Raw genomic sequence first — 11747 nt, forward strand, 5'->3', positions numbered from 1 at the left:
TGATGGAGGAATAAGACTAGACACCACCATACAGTCTACTGATGGAGGAATAAGACTAGACACCCAACCATACAGTCTACTGATGGAGGAATAAGACTAGACACCCAACCATACAGTCTACTGATGGAGGGATAAGACTAGACACCCAACCATACAGTCTACTGATGGAGGAATAAGACTAGACACCACCATACAGTCTACTGATGGAGGAATAAGACTAGACACCACCATACAGTCTACTGATGGAGGAATAAGACTAGACACCCAACCATACAGTCTACTGATGGAGGAATAAGACTAAACACCCAACCATACAGTCTACTGATGGAGGAATAAGACTAAACACCCAACCATACAGTCTACTGATGGAGGAATAAGACTAGACACCACCATACAGTCTGCTGATGGAGGCCACCACCATACATGGTCGTATAAACATCTCAACAGTCAATTTGATTTCTCACACGAGCAGACGCATGCCTTTCTTTACTTTGTATTTGATAGACACAAAGTGGGGAGAAGAGCTTTGTTGCACCTGACGATGTCACTGTGTGGCTCTGCTCATGTGCTCTCTGGCAGAAGACGCGTGTTATCAAGTGCATTATCAACATTCAGTGCGTCAGTGCATATACCCATGTGTACACTTTGTATGACTTAACTTGTTTAAGATCTCTTCAGTCTGCCTCGGCGGTGGGAAGAATGCTCTCCAGGCGCATTTTCACGTTGCCTTGGCGAAATTGACCTGTTGATTGTGTTGGCTGAAGATGATCCAGGTGTTGTTGTCTTGAGACGATGACCCCTTTGTTGAATCGTAGACGTGTGTGTGTGAAGCCGTGGCGCCAGGTTAGACAGGCAGTGTCAGTGACGAGTGAGGGTTTGGTGTTGTGACATCACTGTGTGTCTAGGAGTGGCCCTCAACCACAGTAGATGCCCCGTCCCGATCTCATCTGGGTTTCACCATCTAACTGTCACCCCCTGTTGCACCACTGCTTCCATATAGGAGAGTAAAGGCCGTCCTCATAGAGAGACTGTATGAAGAGTATGAAGGGAAACCACCTAGTAACCAATGACGTGCATGTAACCAGTTTGATGCATGTCCTGTAGGCTAACCGAGGGGAGGAACTCCCTTATAAGCTAGCTGAATGACCTCCCATTTTGACAATGACCTTCTGTAAACTAACCTCTTCTCTGCTTCCAGGTCAGATTAGAACCATAGTATTAACTGTGATGGCATGCCTAATGTTCCCTTTTTATCTACATGTCATTGTTTTGCTTTTTTTTTTGCACTGTCAAAGAGATGATCTAATATTTCTTCATGATAATGACTGACGTACCCTATCTGTTCATGTTTAGTTAGAAACCTAGCCCGTAGCTTCAAACCACCGGCCTGGGTGTCTGCATTGTTTCCATTCGCCCAGGTGCTTTACCGTAGGCTTTGTTTGCATGATTTCTGTTCGGTGGTGACACTGTGTGATAACTCTGTGTGGTGATATTACAGTGACTTGTGAGAGTTGTGTTGCCTGGCTCCGTGTCTGACTGCTAGGTTTTAATTGACAGCTCAGGATATGTGACTGGACCATGAATCAAAACGGCAGGCATTATGGCCCCAGTGGTACTGAGGATACTTTGGGGATTGCTTGGCAAAGGTAACGTTTCCATTATTTCAAACAATCTCTACACATCTTGTTTGCAAACTGTCTGATGAACACACACACACACACACATGCATACAAATACAGTGCACAGTGGATCATTTAATTAACATCTTCTTTGTACGTACCCCCCCCCATTCAGATTTCAGCCTATTGAGATTTTCGGCTACCCCCGTAAACAGTCCACGGACAAAATGTTAGACAGTTGAACTGTCACCTCTCTGCGTTCCTTGCCACAGTTACCCTTTCATTGCAGCCAACGCTCATGGCACCGGGCCTGCCCGTAAAGAATGTGGACAATCCGCCTAGCGCTGCTCAGTACACCTGGAGGTTGCACCCCACAGGTCATTGGAGCTAAATATAGTCATTCGTGGACTGCCAGAGTGCCAGGGGAGACAGTCAGTGTGTTATTAGAAGCTGTCAGTGTGACATCAAACACGCATCGGCGTGAGCTTTTGCACACGTCCCCGTTCAGCTGTTTGTTCACAGGGGAGTATGAGAGCGGGCCACGTCAGTGTTTTCTCACCGGCGACTCGAATCGCGCACACCCAACAATGACCGTTAAGTATGATTACTCAACTTATTGGCTTATTTGAAATTATCCCCTCGGGGTCCTTCAGCTGAACGGAGATTGGGTGTTTAATATTTAACTGTTCAGCCAAAAAAAAAGAAAAGGAAATGCATTTGGAATGTGTTCTGTGGTACGGCTAACGCCATTGGTTAATGACGCGTACCTGTCTGTTGATGGATAGTACCACGGGCCAATCTGCATTTCGTCTGTCGTGCTGCTCTTTCCAACATACTGTGTGTCACGGTACTACAGAGTTCACCTGATTGGCTATTTGGAATGGGGCCTTGGCGGTTCCCAGGAAATAATTTTCAAAAAAGGATTTAGGGGAAACTCATTCCAGGGTTGCGAATTGTTAACCTGTAATCCCTGTACTTTGTGCTTGCAGCCTTAGTGAAGGCCTTGCTTTAGATGAGCTGAGCTTGGACATTTCTGCCAGAGATACACATAAAACAACCGCTGGAGACCTTGATGGTTTGACTGCACACATAAATACCACGCCTCAGCTTCCCATCTAGTGTCCTAGGTATGACCAGAACATTGGACATACTGCATTCCTGTTTCTTGCTGTAAATTCATTCTACGGATAGAATGCAGTGAAAGAGGTGTGACGGCCATGAACATTGGCTGGAAGTGTCATTTAAGGTCATCGTCTTGGTGATATTAAAATGTTTGCCTTTTCCAGAACGTCTGCCTGCTTCCAGCTCTCTCCAGCTCTGTCTTCAATGCCCAGTTCTCCTAAATCACAAGACACACACATAACTTCTCTCCTTCTCTTCCTCTCTTTGGGAAACATGTTCAGTTCAGTTTCAACAAGGCCATGACTGCCTAGCTCGGCATTTACAGAATAGTTTCTCAGTGTTCTGAAATAGTAGAGCATGGTTGTATACCTGACAGGATAAAGGGAGATCTGGGCTGTGTGTTTGTTTGTGTGTGTGTGTGTGTATGTGTGTGTGTGTTTCCAAGTGCTACATGTGTGTTGTGTGTAAGTTGTGTGTGTGTGTGTGTGCTCTGTTAAAGCCTCCACCCGGTGTACTCTGCCTTTCCTGAAGTTACGTGATGTTTTTTAAGCCCCTTCTTTAGGCCTCCCAACAGAGCAGGGGATGTAGGAGGAAAAATGTGCTACAAGGAGGTCTCTCTTTCTCTGACTGCACTCTCCTTGTCTCTCGCTCTGTTTCTCATTCTTTCTCACCCTATGTCTTTCACTGTCTCTTCTCTTTCTCTCACATTCTTTCTCTGCTCAGAATCGACTGCAAGAGATGTGATCTCTGATCTTCCCTGATCATATATAATGAGCTTTCAGTGTATTGGAGCAATGAAAGCCGCATTGAAAGTTTAACACGTGGCCTTCTAGTCAGGCTCATTGTTTTATTTGCACACCAGGACATCAATTGCATTTGGGACTTTCTTAGTTGTCTTGCAACATTTTCAAGACAACACAAAGTTCAAAATGTATTCAAACCTGCTTATATAATCAAATAACTCCCTCAGTGTCTTCTGTGGTGGAGTGACAAACTCACGGATTTCCTGTAACAGGATTTCTGAGTACCATTGACTTTGTCGAGTAATTTGCTGTGAAGTGTAGTTTTAATGGTTTCTATATTTTCAATAAGAGAGTTCATGGAACCATCAGTAATGCCTTTTGAATGCTAAAGACAATAGAACTGCCCAGACATGTTTATTCACTTTCATTAGTCACATTGATTGAGCTGGTTAAGCTTGAAAATCTTGACTGTAGAAACTGAAATGAAATATTGCTAAAAGAGCATAAGGATAGATCACCTAAAAACACAGGTAGAACAGCTGAGCGGACCGTAACCTCCTAGTCCTGACCAGAATGCCAAGGATGCTTCATGTCAACCGCATTTCCTCTTCGAAATGTTTACGAATCACATGCCTACACCTCGACAGATTGATGTTCTGGTTATCTAATATACGGGAGTTGATACAGTCTCTAATTTAATCAGCAAATAACAATCTGTGCTGTGTTACAGAGACATTGGATTGAGAATGTATTCTTTTCGTCATGCACTGACAATTGTTTAAAAAAGATTATGGCAAACTGATTGACTGTTCCCCCTTTTGCACACGCTTGTCTTCTTCCCCAAGGGTCCATTGCAAGGGTCCATTGCAAGGGTCCATTGCTCCTCCACAGACATACTGGGACCCAGTAACGGCGCTAAACACGCGTTTGGCAGGAAATGGGTCAGCAATCCATTAAGATGCCATTAGATAATCTAATTTGGTTGGCTGATCCTTAAATTAAGCCGATTGGACGCTGCAGCTCTGCTTGTGTGCGGGTCCGTGTGATTCAAGTCCCTGAAGCTCGGAGATGTGCCGTGGGTGAGGCTGTATAGGGCGGGCCGTGGTGCTTAGTGGTTGCGAGTGCCCTCGCCTGAAGGACTAGTCTGTGAACTTCTGCGCCGTGTGCAGGTTCCCCAGGCCCAAGTAGTTAAATGCACAGCGAACACAGTGGAATTTAGGACTCAGATTTGGACTACGTTGTCTTGATTATGACCCACTGTGCGCTGTAGTCTAAAGATCTTCTCTCTTCTTTTATGTGCGGTGATTCGCTCTGCAGAAAAATAACAGAGATTCAGAGTGTTCGCGGAGAGATGCTGTAATTCTATATGTCCTTTTATAGGATTGACAAAGTGATGGAATGCAATGCACTGGGTGCTCTACTTTCTAAGCTGTCTTCACCTGAGAAGGCCTTTTGGAGTAGGAAGGAGAGAGGGTGTGTGTGTGTGTGTGTGTGTGCGTTTGTATGTATGTGTGTGTGTATGTGTGTATGTGGTAGAGAGAGAAGAGGTAAGGAGAGAATGCTGCAGGGAACTAGCCTGCTCTGAGCTTTCTTTGTTCAGCAAGGTAGGAAAAACTTAATCTCTCATTTCCTGTCAGATGATTTTTGGCAGGCGAGAGTGAGAGAGAGAGAGAGAGAGAGAGGGAGGGAGGGAGAGTGAGAGTGAGAGAGGCGAAGGGAGAGAGAGAGAGTGAGAGGGAGAGTGAGACTGGCGAAGGGAGAGAGAGAGTGAGAGGGAGTGAGAGAGGCGAAGGGAGAGAGAGAGAGAGAGAGAGGGAAACGCGAAGGGAGAGAGAGGCGAAGGGAGAGGGAGTGGGAAGGAGGGAGAGTGAGAGAGGGAGGGGGCTGGTAAGCCGAGCAAGAATGATAAAGGGGGGGGGGGGTTAAGGAGAAAGGACGAGGGAGGAAGATAGAGAAGCCCTGCCCAAATATCAAAATCTCTGCTGTTTTAAACCTTTACAGGACTGAAGCTGACTGTTCAAGCTTCTAACATTCTCCTGTAAAATGTTTCTGTCAAATTGAGTTGACCAATGTTCTTTGTTTTTTTTTCGTTCTCTTGTTTTATTTTCTATGGAGTCTGATCCCCTTAGCAACGTGTATTGAATATGTGGCTCCCATTGTTTTAAGCTGAGGCTGAGCGGCTCTGAGAGGTGTTTTGTATAAAATGCAGACCAGATCATTAGACGCCATTCATGGACACAGACAGTCCTGTCAGAGACAGCCTCAGGGAGAATGAAGTCTGTGCTCCGCCATATCCGGTCCCCACTCCTCTTCCCCCATTAACTAGTGTTCCTATGCCGCGGACAACAATAATGTATTTCGTCATCATCGAGTAGCCATCACACCTACGCCAAAACACTAGAGGACAAAAACATAGTTTCACCCGGTTGACCTTTGGAACTTCTTAAACATACGTCTCATTCTTCATCCGCAAACAAATTCTATGAAGCGAGACTCAATGAGACCACCGTCTGGCGTCTTGATCGCTGGCCCGGTACTTAGTGTCGGCCCACGAGGCAGAGCTGGTGTAAGACGAGACCGGTATTTCGGACCATGCAAGAGTGGGCCTGGGAGGGGGGGTGTGCTAATTAATTAATTATTCTGCATGTACGTATCATTGAGCCCCTTGAGAACAACACACCGTTTGTTTCACAGGCAAGGCCGCGCTTTCAGTTTGCGCCTCCGACGAAACAATCGCTGTGTTGTGTCGAGTCGGCGTGTGCGTTGACTGGGGATGGGGAGTGGGGAGGCTTTCTAAAGATCCCAACCTCCTTCCTTACCCAGAGCCGATCAAAATGGAGAGGGTCTGTCAATATGGATTTAGGCGGGATCCTCGTTCGAAAATGCCTCTCCGCGGAGTCGGTTGGAAACACTGGAAGTACTTTGTCTGAGTGTGCCCCCTCGATTCAGATTGATTTATTTGACTAGACAGAAGGGCTTCAGGTCAGACCCGTCCTGCTTAATGCAAAGCAACTGGACGAGACCAGGAAGAGACTGTAGGAGAGGCCAATACCATTTGGTTGCAAGCAGTTTTAGGAGATATTGATACAACAATGCCATGGAATTTGATCAAGAAATGTAATTAATTAATTCACAGACTTTTGATTGACACTGCATGATAATGACAGATTCTAGCCAAAAGGCAATTACTGGAATGCTTTCTTCCTTCTGCCTAAAATAATAATTTGTTAATTTAATTTCAATTGGTTCAAAGTGCAGCTATGCTTTAAATGTTCCTGTTTGAAAGTATATCCCCACAATGAGGTCGAAATAACTCTCAGGGAAATAATTTTTATTATGTGTAGCTTTTGGGTGTGATGGAATGTTTTCAGGAGGGTTGCTAGACCAAATCCCAGAACCAGCAACGTGATTTTTTTTTTGTTCAGTCGGTAAGCAAGACAGTTTACCCTAATTGCTCCCGCAGGTGACTCTGGATAAGAGGGTGATGATACATGATAATAATGTAGGTGACTCTGGATAAGAGGGTGATGATACATGATAATAATGTAGGTGAATCTGGATAAGAGGGTGATGGTAAATGACAATAATTTAGGTGACTCTGGATAAGAAGGTGATGGTAAATGATAATAATGTAGGTGACTCTGGATAAGAGGGTGATGGTAAATGACAATAATGTAGGTGACTCTGGATAAGAAGGTGATGGTAAATGATAATAATGTAGGTGACTCTGGATAAGAGGGTGATGGTAAATGATAATGTAGGTGACTCTGGATAAGAGGGTGATGATTAATGATAATCAAGATCATGTTAATTTAGGAATGAGTTTAAAATGTCCTAATTGCACCACACTCAAACTAAGCGCTGTCAGGCCCCAAGGATGCCCAGGAAAACAGAAAATAACTCTGAGACATTAAATATATTCAAAGTGATTTATGAGACATGCTGTGATAATTATTGCATTTTATTACCAAAAAGAAAAAAACATTTCCTCTTGTGCTAGCTTCATAGTGCCTGACAACCTCCGTTGCTCAATGCTGTCGACTCAAAACCCTCATCTGCTCTACTCTCTGTCTGCCCTCTCTCCACAGTCCTGGTACCTGGGCGAGCTTAGTTCCATTCCAAGTCACGAACGGGACTCAGATTCTGCCAACAAATGTCCACCAGAACTACAGCATAAACATCATTGGTGAACCCCCTCTCCTCCACACAGAGGCAGAGAACTGAAGACCCTCCAAGGGCCAGCGACTGTCAGCTACGGGAGTACAAACCAGCAAGCAGCGCTTAAAACTATTGCGTTTGTCCTTTGTCCCTCCTCCCTCTCTCTCCCTCTCCCCTTTCCCTCCCGCGAAACCCCGTCTCCCTTCGGGACATTGGCTAAGAAGACTCTAGTAGGTTTGGAGCAAAACTGATCCGGTCCGCTCTAGGTAACCCTCCGCCATGCCAGTTATTGTGTGAGAAGAGCCTTTCCATTCAAAATACTGAATACTGTGATGTATCCTGTACAGAAAACTCTAGATGCCTTAATGTTTTGCATGACAGCTCTTAGTCCAATAGTGGTATTCTTCTTCATTCTGATGTTGGGGATTCCCAACCTTGGTTTACGGACCGTAGTGGTCTGAAACACACAAAGGCTGGCTGGTAGTAGACATAGCTGACTGTAAGTTATTCAACTCTGACCTTTAGCCCTTCTTCAGAAGAGGCATGTCAAACTCTTCACTGTGTAACCATAGGAACAAATTGTGAATTCAGAGTGTTTTTTTCCCCCTCCAATTTCAGTTTACTGTGATACAATTTCTTTTGTCTGAAGCTCTTTATTCTGTTGATCTACTTAAAGGTTAATTGTTCTCCTAAGAGTTGAGAACTCTTAATATAGTAAAAAAAAAAATAATGAGAAAAGGCAAGATACACACTATTTTTAGGTTAGAAATTGGACCCCCTTTTTAAGAATTCGTATCTACTTTAGAAAAGGATTTAAAAAGAAAAGACAAAAAATAATACTGAAATCTCGAAAGAGGCAAGTGCAATTTAATTTTTGAAGGGAAGCTATCAGTCTGTCAGCCCTAAGACTCTAAAGGAAGGGGGAAAATGAGAAGTCTTTGTTTTAAATACCTAAACGTACAATTTTAAAACACATTTGAGTTGATTTCAGTCGCATTTCAGTGTGTATAAATATGGAAATAAAAAAAAATACAAAACACTAAGCCTAGAATGCGGAAATGTCTGAAGGTACACATTAAGCTACCTGTGCAGAACTGAATAAGAAAAATTTAGCACTTCTGTCAAGCCCTACTAATTCTTATGGAGTGGTTTTTATTTATTGTGAAATAGAAGAAAAAAAACACTTGATTTTCTTTTTTAATTAAACACACATAGTGTATAAAATGGCATCCAAATTCAAGAACGTATGCATTTGGCCATCAGCTTATAAAGCTTGTGTTTACAATATGACTTGATAAAATAAGAATGGCAGGCTGTTAAGTCATTCACTAAAGTGTACCTGCAAGGTTGCAGACGGTTGCACATTTTGCTTCTTGAACACTCAGATCCCAGAGACAGTGGTGGTTGTCCCCCGAAATCTAGAATTGTGCGTGGCAGGTCTATTGCCTTGACGTCTCTCAGTCCAGATGTATTTATATGACAGATCTCTCCAATACTCTTAATTTGCACGATGTCATTTAGTCCACATTACGTGCCTTTGAATATAGAGACATCACTACACTTGTTTTATTTTGGTTTTTTTTGTTGCATTTATTACCATTGTAGAAAGGAAATTAACATTTTTATGAAAAGAAAATTGTTTTGTACTCCGAATGAAAATTGTGACATTGTTGATTTATAACTTCATTTACTACTTTCTCTCACAGTTACATTGCATATCATGGCTGTGTATAGTCACCGTTATAAAGTTTATAATCAACCAGCATTATTTTTCAGTATTTTCTGTGGTTTTCTAATAACCTTTCATTTTTTGTTTTTGTGTCATTTGATTTTCATCTTCCAGTTACTATAGAGGAGGGAGGAATTCAGATTTATGAAAATTATGCAATACCAAGTTTTGCCTATGTAGGTAGTGCTTATAGATTTGTCAATTATTAGAGGCTAGTTTGGAGATAGACACTATTGTAATGCATTTATTTTGTTGATATCGTTGTTGTTATTGTTGTTGTTATTGTTGTTGTTGATGTTGTTGTTGTTTTAATTTTTTAATTGACCAAAGTGGGGACTGCTTTCTATGCAGTGTATGACAAGGTCTTTTTTTTAGTGTACTGTACTAAGAGATTGAGAGACATGTTTCAGTGTGTTTTTAATTCTTGGTGTGGTAGACAGGGGGTCTTTTATTTCCGATACCTACAGTATGTAAAGAATGCACCCGTTGGTCTCATATGGCTGCAAAGTCACTGATCTGTCTACTGTGACAAACTTGCCTTTTTCCTTTCAACTTTCCACCTGGGGTGCTAGCGTGTGACAGCAACCGAGCTCATTTTCACAGGAGAGGCGGCTTGACTTGAGTGTGACAATCATTTAAATCTAATTTCGGAAGAGGAGCATGCTAACGTTAATCAGACGCGCAGTTGCAAACCGACATCCTGCCATCATGGGGAAAGCCGGCCCTTTGTCCGTGCTACTTCTCCATGCAGGAAGCTATGTAGGAATGAACTCGTGAGATTAGCTGTATGTAATTCCCAAGTAGATGCCTTAAAAATATACATGAAGTGACCTGTTACACAAGCTCTACAATCAATAGGCCATCAAATGTGAGAATGGTCAAATCAGTCTTAAGGAAGTCTTTGTAAGAATCCAATGTTAAGTGCACTAAATCTGTATAAACTCCAGAGATTGACCTACCTGTTTTGGGGTGTTATTTTGGCACTAAAAGGAACCATGTATTTTATCATGGAATAAGCTATGCACTACAGTGGAAGGATATCAGCTGTTTTCCTTGTATTCTGTAGGACCAGGAGAAATTCAACGAAAAAAAGAGCACTTGCATAGCACATAGGCAGTTTCCCTCCTCGTGTGTTTTTTCTTTCTTCTTCAAATCTATAACAAACAAAAATGCTACAATATTACATTAAAACAATTTGATTTCTCAGGCGTTACGCAGGGCATTACAAATTCCAGTCATAACCCTCCCACTTAATAATAATATAGTAATATGTATCACTACTTTTGTATCGCTAATAGATACTAACCACAATTTTGTTTTGACACCTTTTGCACTCTATCCCAACAATTGTGAATGTTCTTCCCTGCTTAATTAGAAGAAAAGGTACTGTGCTGTTTACACGACAGTCTTTGGAAAGCCACGTATGAAACTCAAGTCAAGCTTATTCTCTCCTCCTTCACCCAAAATTCAGATTCCGATTTTTTTTGCAGAAAAAAAAAAAAGAACGTAACGAAAACAAAAGCCACCCTGTTCTATGTGCACTGTCTGCCTTTTTTTTTTTTTTTGTGTAAAAACATAAGTGCTTTGCAGCCTCTGGCCATTGGAGACCCCACTGAAATGCATTTTCCCAGAGTCAGGGTTGATGGTGTTGATATTTTGGGCAGAAGGCTGGTTGTATATAAGGGTGAATACCATGGTGGCGTCGATAGCAGTAGTCCTTTTGGGGGGTAAAATCTGCTTTTGGCAGCTTTCGAGTAATTTGTGCTTGTGTGTGCGTGCGCGTGTGTGCTAGAATGTATGAGAGGTAGAGATGACACCACACAACGAGTGAGAGGATGAGGATCTTTCTGTTGAGAAGCCTGCCTCATAGACAAGAGTTTGTACACTGTAATCTTTTTCAAGATTTTTCTCCGACACCCTTTAATTGTTTTCTAACATTTGGGGTTTTTATGACCCAATTCCATTTTATGAAATAAGTCAATTAGAAAGCGATGCATTGGCGACGTAGGCTGGACTAGAGGTACAACTCTCCAGCTTTCCCCAAACATCAAGAAATTACATGAAAGCATTTTATAAATGTTCCTTTATTTAGGGTAAGTATCCCTGTAAAGAACCCAGACATTTAAAGAGTTTAGAATATGAAGGTTTATTTTTATTTTCTGTGTTTAGTGCTTAAAAACGTAACATTTTGGAAACATTTCTGTAATATTTGAAATTTTAGTTTTTGCTAGCGTGGCCATAGTAAGGTGTATGCTGTGATTATATGTGGTTGTGAATCCATGTCAGAGAGAGAAAGAGACAGTGGGGAGGGAGGGGGGGGGTGTGGTGGGGGGGTGGTTCATGTGTTCTATTTTGAACTTTGAGTTTAGGATTAGT

At 42.5% G+C, this 11747-nt stretch overlaps 1 protein-coding gene across 4 annotated transcripts in view; it reads left to right on the forward strand.

Moving 5' to 3' along the window:
- LOC105020699 (nuclear factor 1 B-type) overlaps window positions 1-10876 on the forward strand; it is a 71170-nt gene extending 60294 nt beyond the window's left edge. For 3 of the 4 annotated variants that reach the window (XM_013140422.4, XM_013140421.4, XM_013140423.4), the window contains 2 exons: window positions 1558-1646; window positions 7573-10876. In XM_013140422.4, coding sequence (XP_012995876.1) covers window positions 1558-1646; window positions 7573-7708 — 225 coding nt within the window. In that variant the 3' untranslated portion in view covers window positions 7709-10876. The remainder of the gene's footprint in view (window positions 1-1557; window positions 1647-7572) is intronic. The other variant, XM_013140424.4, reaches the window with a different exon arrangement.
- The last annotated feature ends 871 nt before the right edge of the window (window positions 10877-11747 follow it).

The sequence above is a fragment of the Esox lucius genome, chromosome 24 (assembly GCF_011004845.1).
Source record: "Esox lucius isolate fEsoLuc1 chromosome 24, fEsoLuc1.pri, whole genome shotgun sequence".
Lineage (NCBI taxonomy): Eukaryota > Metazoa > Chordata > Actinopteri > Esociformes > Esocidae > Esox > Esox lucius.